A 16,050-nucleotide genomic window follows, 5' to 3' on the forward strand; every position below is an offset into this window, starting at 1 on the left:
ATCCTTTTCAAATGCAAATATATGGGGGGGATGAGTTCAAGGATACACTCTTAAGAGAATATCACGTGAATAAGAAATAGACACAGTAAAGAAAAATACACACACTACTATTGTATGGAGAGGGTTTAAAATTAATTCTGGCTGCAGTGCAAAGGAAACGTAGTCACAGCATATTTAGCCATTTTTAAGCACTATTGAAATCAACAGGATTTGATCTGGGATTAAGGCCACAGCAGTGAAATAAACAGGATTTGGGGCCAACAGAACTGTCTCACTGATGTGCTTAGTAATTGACCCTAAACGTTCTTTCCCAGGATCAATTGCCATTATTTATTTATTCAGTAATGTCTATGTACATGGCACATTGCAAAGGATAGTCCCAAGGGTCTTACAATCTTAAAAAAAGCCACAAAAAAGGGGAGCATAGAGAAACACAAGAAAATCTGTGGAAGGGGCTGACAAGAGAAGAGTATGCAGTTTATTTCAGTGGAACAAAGAAGTCAGTTACGGTAAGATATGGGGATCAAGGGTTGTTGAAAAGGCTTGAGGGAACTTGTGATAGAATTTATTTAACAAACCAGACTTGGGATTCTAATAATTGAGGTCCTATGGTAGTGACTTTAAGTAGGGGAGAGCATCATGTGCCCTTCTCTGAACTGCACCCAAACTTTTACACTTGAAGTCAATGAGAGACAAATCATGCTGTTTATATTCAGCCTGGCAATTACAGTTCCTTTGGATTGGTCCCAAGCAGAAGCATTTGATACCTCCTGTTACCCTTTAGAGAAGATTATGTTACACTTTCCAGTGCAAGTTGGAGGAGGGAAATGAAGACTAGCATGAGCAAGATTTATTCTTGTTAAGACCTGCCAGAGATGTCTGTATGAAGCAAGTTCAAGAATGGGACAGAGCTTGGAAAAATTATGTTTTCGGACAACAGATCCACAAGTCCCTTAGCCAGCATGGGTGCTTGTCCTGTTGTCCTGTTGGCTGAGGGATTTTCGAAGTTGAGGGCTAAAATGTGACTTTTCCAAGCTCTTGCATTAGGTTAGTTAATCAAGGACACTGCCCCCACACGCAAAAAAACCCCCCAAAAAAACCTTTCCCAGCCAAGCTGATCAGGCTCAGGAAACCGTTGTTCTTTGCTAACAACAGATATGAAACAAGTTCAACCCTTTAAGTGGATATTTCAGAGTTACTGCATGTTTATTGCTCTGGAAACCTCTAGGAAGTACATACGCATATTAGTGGTGTGCTTGTATGAAATAGCTGCATCCTAGTGTTACAGTTCACTCCACTGATCACTGATTTTAACTTGCTTGGAATAGCTGTTATGAAACAGCCCATGGAAACTTAGTGTGCATCTACACTGTAGAATTAGTGCAGTCTGATACCACTTTAATTGCCATGGCTCAGTGCTATGAAATCATGGGAGTTGTAATTTTACAAGGGTTTTGGTCTTCTCTCCCAAAGAGTGCTGATGCCTTTGTTACTTCCTTCTGATTTAATGAATCAGAACTTTTGATTTTTATGTTATCATTAACATAAGCCACTTCAACTGCCATAGTTTACAACAGAAAATAAATCAATTACTTCATGAATACGACAACTTTATGTGAAAGTCATACATTTCTAAAACAGAAAAGTGGACAATAGTAAATCCTATTGAAATTAATGATGTCTGGTGGAAATTACCATAGAATCACTTGGAGGACCTAGAATTTTCCAGATTCTCCAACATTATTATCTGGTAACCAGAAAATTCCTAGAGAGGGTATATTTTGTCAGGTGAATGTCATTTAAACCATATGTCCAAATCTTGTGAGTGTGAGGGCCATACTGTACAAAGAAATATTATTTCTAAAATAATAATAATTTTCGATATATTCAACAAATTCAAATTTCAAATATAAAGAATTGCAAATAAATACAAATAATTACCTGTTATCTATTTAACAGCTTCTAGCATGAGTACAATTGCAGTCAAAACTAATTTTGTGTAAGAGCTCTAGATTACAAGACACATCTGTTTCCAGTAGGAAAAATGATAACATCCAACCCCTTTACAGTGCAGAGTCAAGAGCCAGTATGGCTTATTCAGAGATCCAATCTAGTGCAGTGGTTTGAGTGCTGGTCTAGGATTCTGGGAAATTCATGAAAATGTACTGGGATGCCTTGGGCAAGTCACATCCTCTGAATTTCAGAAAAAAGCAAAGATAATCTACCTCTAAATAAATCCTGCTAGGAAAAATATGTGATAAATTTGCCTTAGAGTTATCATAAATTAGAAACAACTTGAAGGCACCAAGTAAATAAAGTAGTAGCAGTAGACAACAATTACTTGATCAACATCTGATGTAAACGGTTTGAGTCCTCCCCTTCACATCTCCTATGACAATTTGTATGGCTTTAATCTGGTAATGATTTATAGTAAACCCATGTCACATATGCAGAATACACTGCAACACAAAGCCCAATTCTTGTTTCCTAAAATATATTAGATTTCATGTGTTTAAGCAGGGATCACCAATAGCCCACATGTTCATATCATGTTCCTGTAAAGAAGTATCTCATCCTTCAAGTCTGTTATGGAAGGATGCTTATTGCAAACTTTCCATGGAACATAGCCAGACTGACAAAGCATACAACTGGCTTACTTTTGATGGACTCGGTATTTGAGAATGGGTTCATGCAGAATGAGGCTCCAGTCCATGTGATAATAAGCCTCCGCATGACTATAGCTGCTAGCAGTTCCAACAGCTGCCAAGTAGTCTTGTAGAGATTCCAACTCTCTCTCTGGGCCTCCCACTTGCTCACTTATAATCTTTCTGGCACCAGAAGGTATCTTCTTGGATCAGAAGTAGTAAACAAACAAGCAATGGGAGGCTGCTGGCAACTATGCCAGTGTATCCACTCCAGGTTTCAATCTGAACTATAAAGGAAAGTGAATCCTTAAGGGGACACTTAACACCCCATCATGGTGTCTCAGGAGTAATTTTTCCCCAAAAAGGGGTTTTTTTTGTTTCAAAATACCTCTAAATTATATTAATGGGACGGGGGAGAGAGGACTGGACATTCCCTCGACATATGGAGACCCTTGGCCCTTTCAAAGGGTCAAAACAATTTGATGGTTTTTAATACTAAAATACCCCTTCAGACCCAGGAATGCCCAAAAGCATGGTGAGAATGCTCCCCCCACCCAAATGTCCCTTGGAGTGTTCTTGGGGAATATGATTAGGAAAAGTGAAGTGTGGTCCTGCAAGGCTAAAGAGCCCCCTTAACTTTCCACAATTGCTTATCTTTAAACTCTAGACCTAAAATAACATCAGGTTATTCATTTCTGTCTGGACTGAAACACAGAATGAATTTACCACTTCACTAACATGGAAGCCACTTTCTGTCAATAATTGTAAGAATTAATTTCCATGTTCCTCTGTGTTCCCACAAGTCAAAAATGAGCCAAATGTTGTCAAAGGGATGACAACTGAGTTAGTTACCCGAATTGTGGTTGCTACAGCAATTCTTCATCTTCTTAGGCCTCTTCTACACTGCCATGTAATCCAGTTCAAAGCAGATAATATGGATTTTATATGTGAGTGGAGAAGGGGCCTTCATCTCATTTACAAGTGTCCATGTGAAACGAGGATTTATCCAGCAAAGCTCTGGCTAGAACATACTCTCCAGCATTTCTCAGTTGGAAACAATAACACATGTTGCCGAGCAAAATAAGAGTGTGGTCCAGATGGAAAAACGAGGAAGAACACACACACTAGGATGGACACCAACAATCTAAAACAGTGGTTCTCAACTTTTTTTTTTAACCAGGGACCACTTGACCAGGGACTACTTTCCAACATTAGTACCAAAAAGGTTAGGAATCAGTTTTTGGTCAACTTTAGATTAAGTTTGGTTATTTGGGGTGCTGATTCAGAAAATTGCTTTGCAGGACATTGCCACCAGGTGAGTCTTCTTCACCATGGCCTGGAAAACCTCCCAAGGCCAAGAAAGCACTGGCGAGGGCAATGCTCTGTCATCTCCTTCCTTCTTTCCTTCTCCCCTAGAATCATAGAATCATAGAATAGTAGAGTTGGAAGAGACCTCAAGGGCCATCTAGTCCAACCCCCCGCTAAGAAGCAGGAAATCGCATTCAAAGCACCCCCGACAGATGGCCATCCAGCCTCTGCTTAAAAGCCTCCAAAGAAGGAGCCTCCACCACAGTCCGGGGGAGAGAGTTCCACTGCCGAACAGCCCTCACAGTGAGGAAGTTCTTCCTGATGCTCCCCTTCAACAATGCCAATTTTCCCTGCATGCCTTGCAACCCTTATTTCAGGTCTTGCGACCCACCAGTGGGCCACGGCTCACAGGTTGGGAACCACTGGTCTAAACTTACTGAACAATGGCAAAATTCCATGTTTCCTCTCCTTTTCCACTTGCTGAGCTGTTGAGGGCAAACTACTTTTACAGTTTTATCTGGGGAGTGGTAAATTGACACTAGAATGACTTTATATCTTATTTTTTTAGAGATATAAAAAATACACTTTATTTATATTCCATTTTATCTCCCTGGAGAGACTCAGAGCATATTACAGAATATACATATAAGGCAAACATCCAATACCTTTTTAAAAAATGAACAACAATGGCATACAATACACAGAGCCTGAAAGCAGCAGCTGAGATTGCATCTGCACTGTAGAATTAATACAGTTTGACAAGACTTTAAGCGTCATGGATAAGTCCAATGGAATCCTAAGCTTTATTGTTTGGTGCTTCAAATAATCTGGAACTGAGTTGCATACAGCTTTACAGGTCACACAACCCACACTTTGAATTGAGACTACAAACATATTACAGTCCGTGGAGCAGGTGCTGCAAGGGAATCGTATGCTCCCTGCATCAGGCTGTGTTAACCATCAAGCTGCAGCTCTTTGGTCCAGCTGCAGTTCTGAAACACAAATAGACCGATGCATTAAATTACTAAAGGAGTGAAGTGTGGAGCCTTGAGTAGGGCAAGGTGCAAGGATTGGGAAGGGCTTTGGTGTATCTGTACAACACAATGGATCAGGAGGAGGGTAAATGAAAGGAAAATTAGAAGCTTTGCACTTATACTGTACTGTATTGTACTGGACGTATAATGTTTCTATTATGTATGTGAAACTAAATATAAGCTCCTATAAGCTGCTTTGGTAGAGCTTTGCCCTAAAATGTGGCATGTAAGTACTTTAAATAAATAATTATTATGGTAACATTACACAGTAAAGGGGACTAAAATAGAAAGTAGTTTTTCAGTTTTTTCAGTTAAATGAACTGAATATTTTTAATAAGAGAAAAATAATTATATCACTATCCACGATGAAGCCACAGCTATCAATAAATATCTTATACTACCGTGTTTCCCCGAAAATAAGACAGTGTCTTATATTATTTTTTACTCCCAAAGATGCGCTAGGTCTTATTTTCAGGGGATGTCTTATTTTCCATGAAGAAGAATTCACATTTATTGTTGAACAAAAAAATGAAAATTTATTCTATACTGTACAGTAGTTGTCATCACAAACCAACATAACTAAACCAGACAAACTGTGACTCCTGTCAAGAATTTCTTGTTACTACCATTATTTCCATATACAACTGGTATGTACATTTACCAATCCTGCATGCTATGGTGTTTTGTTTGGTGGGTGCCGGGCATGCTTCCAAACAAAAGCTTTCCTAGGTCTTACTTTCGGGGGAGGCCTTATATTTAGCAATTCAGCAAAACCTCTACTAGGTCTTATTTTTGGGGATGTCTTATTTTCGGGGAAACAGGGTATCTGTAATGTATTTGGGTTGCTGTGAGTTTTTTGGGCTGTATGAACATGTTCCAGAAGCATTCTCTCCTGATGTTTTTCCCACATCTATGGCAGACATCCTCAGGGGTTGTGAGATCATAACGTCTGAGGATGCCTGCCACAGATGTGGGTGAAACATCAGGAGAGAATGCCTCTGGAACATGGCCATTCAACCCAAAAAACTCACAGCAACCCAGTTATTCTGGCCATGAAAACCTTCAACAACACATTGTAATATATTTCTTTATTAATATGCTTATTGCATCCACTTTCTCGCTTACTGAATCATCTTGGAGACTTAATGAAAACAAGAGCCAACAGACGTTGCAAGTTCAGTGGAGATAATGCATTATGCATCCAAATATTTTGGATATTAATACAATTTACTTCACAAATTACAGTTTTGCAATAAAGGAATACATTTATATAATAGTTTGTACACCTTTTGCAACACTAAGATGAAACCATAGTTACACCAAAAGAAGGAAGAGGAGGAGGATGAAGAGGAAGAGGAAATGATGAAGAAGGAGGGGGGAGGAAGAAGAAGGGAAGAGGAAGACAAAGGAGAGCAGGAAGGGGTAATAATATTATTATTATTATTAATAATAATACATGAGTATTCCTGGCTAGATATGAAAGAGCCAATACTGGAATTCATGTGGTGTATGTCCACAATGGATTTCATATGGTGTATATCCACACCACATGTCCATGCAGATGTGATCCAAATGAATACCTGCATCAGACTCTGCATTTCAAGTGCATTTTTCATTGAAAAATATGAGCTCTGTCGTGGAAGAATAGTCTGTACACACTTGTTTGAAACAAGTCTTCTCTGAAAACTTTGCTTACAGATAAAGACGTGTGGCATTGTACTATAATGCAGTATATACAACAATTACTCCCCTATCCTCAATGTACCCCTATGGCAATGAGTTTTACCTCTCCTGTATTGTACTTATACACCAAAGAGTTGCGGCTGTTTTCTAGCACCTCATGCATCATCCTATGAAATTCTGACAGAATTATCCAGACCAATCCAATTTTCATCTATGTTAAAACTAGATAGTGAGGAAATCTGACAGGCAGAAAATAAACATATCTAAAAATGAAGTGTCAGGAAAGAGCTCCATGGATACCATGCAGTGGTAAATAATACAAGAAAATGAGTTTTAGCACACATCGAGTCTGAACTCCTGTTAGAAGTGGAGATGCCTAAAATGAGTCTGTTGAACCTTGGACACAAGAAAAGGTGATTCACTGGAAAAGGCAATCACACTTGGCAAAGTAAAATACAATGGGGAAAAACAGAGACCGTGCTACAGGTAGATTGATTCAATCAGGGAAGCCACGGCCCTAAGTTTGAAGACCAGAATAGAGCAGCTGATACCTGGAGATCTCACTTTCAGTTTGACTTTCTCTGTAAGTCAAAGTCAACTCGACTGCAAATAGCCAGAACAAAGTTACCAAGAATTCTTTGCTTGACAGTCTGAGAGCTTCTTGGAACCGAAATTGCAAAGGTCCCCTGACTACACTACAGAATGAAATTGGTTTAATCTTCAAACACTCTCTTCTCTTGAAAGTGCAGGATGTAGCAATAAATCCTGGCATTCCACAGAATGGAGTGCCAACAAAGTGGTATCAAAGTACTATAACTGTATAGTGTGTACATTCCAGCTAAAATTGAGAAATTAATCAGAACAAACTCTAAACGAACACAAGACGTTGAAGGAGATTTCCATGTCACAAGGCAAAAGCCACTGCAGATAAACCAACAGTTGGGGAGAAAAGGTAAACATCTTCCTCCCTCAAAGGGGGGCAGCAGCCTCACCTTGATGATATATTTTTAATAAAGCACACAATGTACTACATACTAATGTTGTGTATGTGAATGTCATTCTTTTATATATATATATAATGGAGCCAACACTGTAGTGGTTTGAGCACTGGACTATGAAAACCAGGATTCAGATTCCCAATTGTCTATGAAACCTACTGAGTTACTTTAGGAAAGTCACACTCTTTCACTCTCAGAGGAAAGCAAAGCCAAACCACCTCTGAACACACATTGCTAAGAAAACCCCTGCGATAGCATTGTGGGATTTGAAGGTGACAGACTTCAGAGGCAGAAAAAAATGCAATACCTTGGGTTGCTGTGAGTTTTCCGGGCTGTATGGCCATGTTCCAGAAGCATTCTTTCTTGATGTTTCCCCTGCATCTATGGCAGGCATCCTCAGAGGCTGTGAGATACGTTTGAAAATAGTCAAGTAGAGTTTATATCTCTGTGGAATGTTCAGGATGGGAGAAAGAACACTTGTCTGTTTTGAGGCAGATGTAAATGTTTTAATTGGCTACCTTGATTAGTATTAATTGCCTTTCAGCTTCAAGGTCTGGCTGCTTCCTGCCTGGGGGAATATTTAATGGGAGATGTTAGCTGGCCCTGATTGATTCATGTCTGGAATTCTCCTGTTTTCTGAGTGTTGTTCTTTATTTACTGTCCAGAATTTAAGAGTTTTTTTAAAAAAAATAAATAAATACTGGTAGCCAGATTTTGTTCATTTTCCTGTGGGTGAAACGTCAGGAGAGAATGCTTCTGGAACATGGCCATAAAGCCCGTAAAAATCACAGCGACCCAGCGATTCTGGCGATGAAAGCCTTCGACAACACAATGAAGAAGCTAGTTACTTTTCATTTTGTTGGAGAAGTTGGGGTTCTGTCATGGATGGATATGAATAGCTGTAGGTTCTTCCGCCTCCAGGTGCTAAAATTAAATACAGTAGAGTCTCGCTTATCCAACCTTCACTTATCTAACATTCTGCATTATCCAACACAGTCTGCCTTTTAGTAGTCATTGTTTTTTAGTCAATGCTTTCAATACATTGCAATGTTTTGGTGCTAAATTCGTAAGTATAGTAATTACTACATAACATTGTATTGAACTGCTTTTTCTGTCAATTTGTTGTAAAACATGATGTTTTGGCACTTAATTTGTAAAATCATAATGTAATTTGGTATTTAATAGGCTTTTTCTTCATCCTTCCTTATTATCCAACATTTTTGCTTATCCAACATTCTGCCAGCCCATTTATGTTGGATTTTTTGTGTGTGTCAGGAGTGACTTGAGAAACTGCAAGTCACTTCTGGTGTGAGAGAATTGGCCGTTTGCAAGGACGTTGCCCAGGGGACGCCCGGATGTTTTAGATGTTTTTACCATCCTTGTGGGAGGCTTCTCTCATGTCCCCGCATGGAGCTGGAGCTGATAGAGGGAGCTCATCCGCGCTCTCCCTGGGTGGGATTCGAACTTGGCAGCCTTCAGGTCAGCAATCCAACCTTCAAGACACAAGGCTTTAACCCACTGCGCCATCAGGGGCTCCTTATGTTGGATGAGCGAGCCTCTACTGTAGTTGGCTTGAGATCCTATACACAAAGAGCCACTGTGGTGTACTGGTTAAGATAAAAAGGTAAAGGTTTCCCCTGACGTTAAGTCCAGTCGTGTCTGACTCTGGGGTTTGGTGCTCATCTCCATTTCTAAGCCGAAGAGCCAGCATTGTCCACAGACACCTTCAAGATCATGTGGCTGGTATGACTGCATGGAGTGCCGTTACCTTCCCGCTGGAGCGGTACCTATTAATCTACTCACATTGGCATGTTTTCTAACTGCTAGATTGGCTGGAGCTGGAGCTAACAGCGGCTGCTCATACCGCTCCCGGGGTTTGAACCTGGGACCTTTTGGTCTGCAAGTTCAGCAGCTCAGTGCTTTGACACACTTCACCACCAGGGCTCCTTAACTCCTTACTGGTTAAGAGTTTCAGACAATTATGGAGATCAAGGTCCGAATTTCAGTTTGGCCACGGAAAGGTGACCTGGGGCAAGTCACACACTCTCAGCCTCAAGAGGCAGGCAGTGGCAAAGGTTTTGTGAACACACTTGCCAAGAAAACCCTGTGAGGTGAGAGAAACATGAAGGTGCTCAGCAAGGACAGGCATCGCGCCTTCTAGATGGAAAAACCCATTCCCGAACTAAGGTAATGGCCATACAGCCCGGAAAACATACAACAGCCCTAAGGTAACTTGAGTCAGGTAAGTCAGCGGGAAAGTTGCAAGAGCGGGGCGCATGCGCACTGGAAGGAGAGGACCAATTGGGAAGAGGGCTAACCAGGCTCCCCTTCCCCAGCTGCTGCTGCTCACCTTGCCGGCAGTCGCAGTAGCCCCAGTCCACCCTGCCTCGGCCGTTGCGATAGAAGCACCAGGGCCTGCTGCGCCCGTCCGGATTGCGGCAGAAGTTGCGCTGCCCGCGGAGCCCCTTCCCTTGCGGGGTCTTCTCCAGGAAAGTGGGCACCTCCGCCCAAGGCAGGCACTCGGCGCCGGACTCGGTCACGTTGACGAAGCGCCCGCCGCCGCCCCGAGGGCAGCCGCCTCCGCCCGGCTGCTGGTGCTGGAGGGGCAGCGAGTGGGCAAGAGGGGGGAGAGGAGCCAGAGGAGGGGGAGAAGTGCCGCCTTCAAGGAAAAGCCCCGCCGCAAGGACCAGGAGGAGCGCCGCCCAGGCCATGGTGCTGCTGGTCCGGCTCGCTTTGCTCCATTGCCGCTTGGCTCCGGAGCCCTAACTCCGAGGAAGGAGGGAGGGCAGAGGGAGGGAGGGGCGGGGAAAGACGCGGCGGCGCCCCACTCAGCCTCTCCCGCGCTCTCTCTCTTTGCCCCCCCCCCCCTTTCACTCAACTCCCCACACTTTTCCAGAGGCACACACTCGTTTTCTCCAGCGCTCCTTCCCCAAGACATCTTGGGTCGCATCTAGACCAGGCATGGGCAAACTTCGACCTTCCCTCCAGGTGTTTTGGACTCCAACTCCCACCATTCCTAACAGCCTACCGGCTGTTAGGAATGGTGGGAGTTGGAGTCCAAAACACCTGGAGGGAAGGCCGAAGTTTGCCCATGCCTGGTCTAGATTGTACAATGAATGGACTGCTTAATACTTCAGAAGACAGGAGCAGGATTCAAAACGATCTTTTTTTCTAATTTTTTCACGGTAAACAGTTTATTATAGTTATGGTTCATAACAGAACAACAAATCATAGCAGATATAAGGTAACCATAATTTTATATATACATGCATATCTACGTTAGTCAATCAACCAGTTAATTCTAACATTGAGTGCATATTATTATCAGTAACTTAACTTAAAACATGGGGGCCCCTGGTGGTGGCGCTCCATGCAGTCATGCCAGCCACATGACCTTGGAGGTGTCTACAGACAACGCCGGCTCTTCGGCTTAGAAATGGAGATGAGCACCAACCCTCAGAGTTGGTCACGACTGGACTTAACGTCAGGGGAAAACCTTTACCTAACTTAAAACATATAGCCTTGCTATTTCTACATGTTATCCACTATTTTCAGTCTAAGCTTTCTACTCATTGAATCTTTTTAAAAAATATAAGAGTTCATCATAACATTCAAACGACAACACATGATATATACACGCACTAGATCCAGGGAAGTCACGCTCCCCCTCTCTTCTGCCTTGGTCAGACCACACCTGAAATCACACTGTGTCCAATTCTGGGCACCACAGTTGAAGGGAGATGTTGACAGGCTGGAAAACGGCCAGAGGAGGGCAGCTAAAATGATCAAGGGTCTGGAGAACAAGCCCAATGAGGAGCGGCTTAAAGAGCTGGGCATATTTAGCCTGCAGAAGAGAAGGCTGAGAGGAGACATGACAGCCATGTATAACTATGTGAGGGGAAGTCAAAGGGAGGAGGGAGCGAGCTTGTTTTCTGCTGTCCTGGAGACTAGGACACAGAACAGTGGCTTCAAACGACAGGAAAGGAGATTCCACGTGAACATTAGGAAGAACTTCCTCATTGTGAGAGTTGTTCAGCAGTGGAACTCTCTGCCCCAGAGTGTGGTGGAGGCTCCTTCTTTGGAGGCTTTTAAGCAGAGGCTGGATGGCCATCTGTCGGGGGTGTTTTGAATGTGATTTCCTGCTTCTTGGCAGGGGGCTGGACTGGATGGCCCATGAGGTCTCTTCCAACTCTACAATTCTAAGCTGCAACTCCTAGCATTCCATAGCCTTGTGCCTTGGCACTTAAAGTGGTGTCAAGCTGCATTCCCTCTGGGTTGCTGTGAGTTTTCTGGGCTGTATGGCCATGTTCCAGATGCATTTGACTCCTGACATTTCGCGCACATCTATGGCAGGCATCCTCAGAGGGTGTGAGGTCTGTTGGAAACTAGGCAAGTGGGGTTTATATATCTACAAAGTCCAGGGTGGGAGAAAGAACTCTTTTGTCTGCCTGGGGCAAGTGTGACTGTTTCAATTGGCCACCTTGATTGCAATTAATCACCTTGATTGGCACTGAAAAGCCTTGCAGCTTCAAGGCCTGGCTGATTCCTGCCTGGGGGAATCCTTTGTTGGGAGGGATGCCTGACTGCTGCTCCATTCCCCAGGTAGGAACCAGACAGGTCTTGAAGTTGCAAGGCTTTTCAATGCTACCCAAGGTGATTCACACCTGCCTCCAGCAGACAAGTGTTCTTTCTCCCACCCAGGACTTTCCACTGATATATAAACCTCCTTTGTCCTAGTTTCCAATACACCTCACAACCTCTGAGGATGCCTGCCATAGATGTGGGCGAAACGTCAGGAGAGAATACTTCTGGAACATGGCCATACAGCCCAGAAAAATCAACTCAGTGATTCCGGCCATGAAAGCCTTCGACAGTGCATTCCTTCTGTCCTGAAATAGCAATAGCCCAAAGTATTAAAAGTTGGTTCCAAGACTCAGCACCTTGGGGAGCTCCTGCTGAGTTTATAAGTAGCTGGTCAAACCCGCCATGGACTGGACTGGAAGTCCTCAGCTGCGAGGTCAAACTCTGGAAACAGAGCGGGGAGAAGTCCCAACTCCAATCCCCTCCTTCTTCCAGGTAGAGCAGAGAAAGGCGCCAGGGACCAAGGCTTTTTCTAGGTGCTCGCCCTCTAGGAATGTCAGAGGCTTTTTCCTTAGGCAAGGAATACTCAGAGGTGGTTTTGCAGTTCCTTCTTTCTGCATAAAGTCCTTCCCCCGCCTTCCTGCAAAAGCGACTGGCCTCCTTCGACAAGCCAGCTGCCACCGAGGGATGCGTGACTGCCGCTCCGTCGCCCAGTGCTCATGGAGTGCGCATGCGCGCCCAGAGCATCCCAACCCTGGGATCAAGTTGTAATACGAGGGCGGGCTCTGCCTTGCCAGGTCTGAATATATATCAACGCTGTAGAATTAATGAAGTTTTAACTTTTAGCCCCCATGGCTCAAGGCTATGGATGGAATCCTACTAACTGGGAATTTTAAAACATCTTCAGCTTTCTCTGCTAAAGAGTGCTGGTGTCAGGGCTGTAGCCAAGGGGGGTGGGGGAGGGTTAGGGGTTCAACACCCCCCTGAAATTTTTCAGGTTTTAAAAAAACCTGATTTAATCATGAATTTTAACTGATTAACCAAATCCCCATGAGTGTCCACTGAAGTTTGCCTGTCTTGAGTGTCTACTGAATTTTATGGATGGAGCCTGATTTCTAAATTATTTTGTGTTATGGAACTACTCTTCGTGATTCGCTAAACAAAAAAAAGTTTCACCCCCCCCCCCCCAATTTTTTTCTCTCGATATGGCCCTAGCTGGTGTCTCACCAAATTACGACTCCCATGATCCCATTAATTTTACATTCCTCGGGAAGTAGCAGCCAATAATGAAAGGTCCAAGGCAATGACATCTCTGACCCGTCCTCTATTCAGATATCAGTCTGCATGCCAATGCCTTAAATCAAGAAACAGCTTCCTAAGATCTACAGAGATACTCGCAGGAACACCTTAGCAAGTAAGAGTCCAAAAGTGGCAGGTTAAAACCCGGAATCTCAATCAGTGGCTGATATCGGATGAGAAACTCCCACTTGTGCACACAGAAGACTGGGCAACTTGGAAGGCACTGAACAAAATGCGCTCTGGCACCACGACATGCAGAGCCAATCTTAAGAAATGGGGCTACAAAGTGACATGCGAGCGTGGATAAGAGCAAACCACAGACCACTTACTACAATGTGGTCTGAGCCCTGCCACATGCACAATGGAGGACATTCTCACAGCGACACCTGAGGCACTCCAAGTGGCCAGCTTCTGGTCAAAATATTATGTCAAGTTTTCTAACTTTGTTTTGTATGTTTTTTAAAATACATTATAACTGTATCCCCAATTCACTTCCAACATGATAAATAAATTTTACATTGTAACTGCATCCCTTTTCTCCTGGGCTAGTTCTCCCACAAACCACGCTCATTTTGGTACCAGTAGTTGAAGTTTCCCAAGAAGTCATGATGCCTGCCTCCATGGGGCAAAAGGGAGGGAAGCACTTTTGCAAATTTAGAAAAGTGACTTCTAAATGTGACAACTACCGTTCCAAGCCACAAAGAGGACAGTTAATTTAATACAGTCAACTCTGTATTTATAGATTCTGCATCTATGGATTGATTTTTTTTTAAAAAAAAAATCCCACAAGCAAACCTTTATTTGGCAATTTTATATTAAAGGGGCATCATTTTATGACACCATTGGATATCCTGAGACTTAAGCATCCATGAATTTTTGGTCTCCATGGGGGTTCTGGAACCAAATCCCAGCAGATACTAAGGGCTCACTGAAGTTACAAATATTAAAAGTAAAACACTACAATGGGAGGAGGAGGAGAAAGAAGAAAAGGAAGGAAAGGAGGCAGCAGCAAAACAACTAAACTCAGCGTTGGCAGCGTGGAAGGCAACAACAATCCTGTCCATCTCCTCCCTCAATATACATAATGGAAACAGAAATTGGCAGCACCAGTCAGAGATTTTGGACTATGCAATATTCAATTCAGCTTTTGCACCATGACACCAAAACCCAAGAATTTATCCCTACAAAGTGATTTAAAAGCGAGCAAATGGTAGTTGTGATATGTTTCTTCTAGATCCCAGAAGAATATAGATAATCACTTAAAGTACGGTAAATATTCATTAGAATTACTAGCAAACTCTAATGAATGTGTATTTTGAGTATATTAGTACTGTAAGCCATTGATATCTGCTGGGGGTTAGTTCTAGGAGTCCTATGATGCCAAAATCCATGGATGCTCAAATCCCATTACGTACAATGGATTAGTAGGATGTCCCCTTATATAACATGGTGAAATCCTTGAATGCCGAATCTATGGATATGGAGGGCCAGCTGTAAAGTGTTTCTGCATCTGCCTTCTTCAGGTTTTTTTCAAAATGAAAGTGAACTACCGAAGTGAGAACTTAGGATGTAAGGGAGAATTACTGGATCCACAGATTTAAGAATTTGGCACCACTGAGTCTTAATCAAGAAAGGTAATATGCAACACTATCAATGATTTAAGAATATTGATAATTGAGTCTTCTCATCTGTCACCTTGGCTTCAAGTCACTTTTATTTTAAGCAACTGAAGAAAGCAGAAGCTGAAACATGACACAACTATATTTATAAACATTCATTTCTTGTTATCTCCCATAAAAGCAATGAACAATATGATTACACTGCAGAAGGATTTTCTCATTAGGTTATAATTGTGGTGTGATGTATTTATATTATAATTATTACCCCAAAATTAATTAATTGCAGATAAATTATTGGTTGTAACTAGTTGCTTCCAAGCTCTGCAACTCCTGGATGATTTTGTTGAAAAATCCATCTTCTGGAAATAATAGAATGCTGCATGTAGGATCTTCAGGGTATTTAGGCTATAGTGGCTCCCCTGCCCCAAGCTCCATAGTAAATTAACAAAGACCCATTGGAGCTAATGAGATTATGCCAGACAAAGCAGTTTCATGGTTTTAATGTAATTCCGCTCTACACACATTCACTCCCATTCATACCTATGTCATTTGGCTTCTCTTTCTCTCCTTGTTTTCAATGGTCATTCCAATGCTTCCCTTGCTTTCAGTGGCTGTGCTGGGTTTTTTTGCCATTCATTTGAGTTTATTGGTATGTTCCCCACATACCAAGTCTTAATTCACACCCTGGTATGGTGATGATTGGTGCAGTTCACTATATTAGAGAAGTTTTAAATATGCTTTTTCTAGTTCCCATCAAGGAGGTATGGATCCATAGTAAAAGCTTTTCATTACAGTCTCAAATTCTTCCTTATCAAGTCGCTCCAAGCCAGCTCAAATTGTCATGAGGTGTGTGTGTGTGTGTGTTTGTGTTAATGTTGTCTAT

At 42.5% G+C, this 16,050-nt stretch overlaps 1 protein-coding gene across 1 annotated transcript in view; it reads right to left on the reverse strand.

The window, feature by feature from the left end:
- Positions 1 to 10,449, reverse strand: part of prss12 (serine protease 12) — a 72,791-nt gene extending 62,342 nt beyond the window's left edge. The window contains exon 1 of the mRNA XM_003221778.4: positions 10,019 to 10,449. Within this exon, the coding sequence (XP_003221826.1) occupies positions 10,019 to 10,379 (361 nt within the window). The 5' untranslated portion in view covers positions 10,380 to 10,449. The remainder of the gene's footprint in view (positions 1 to 10,018) is intronic.
- Positions 10,450 to 16,050: the final 5,601 nt, after the last annotated feature.

This window comes from Anolis carolinensis, chromosome 5 (genome assembly GCF_035594765.1).
Source record: "Anolis carolinensis isolate JA03-04 chromosome 5, rAnoCar3.1.pri, whole genome shotgun sequence".
In the NCBI taxonomy this organism is placed as follows: Eukaryota; Metazoa; Chordata; class Lepidosauria; order Squamata; family Dactyloidae; genus Anolis; species Anolis carolinensis.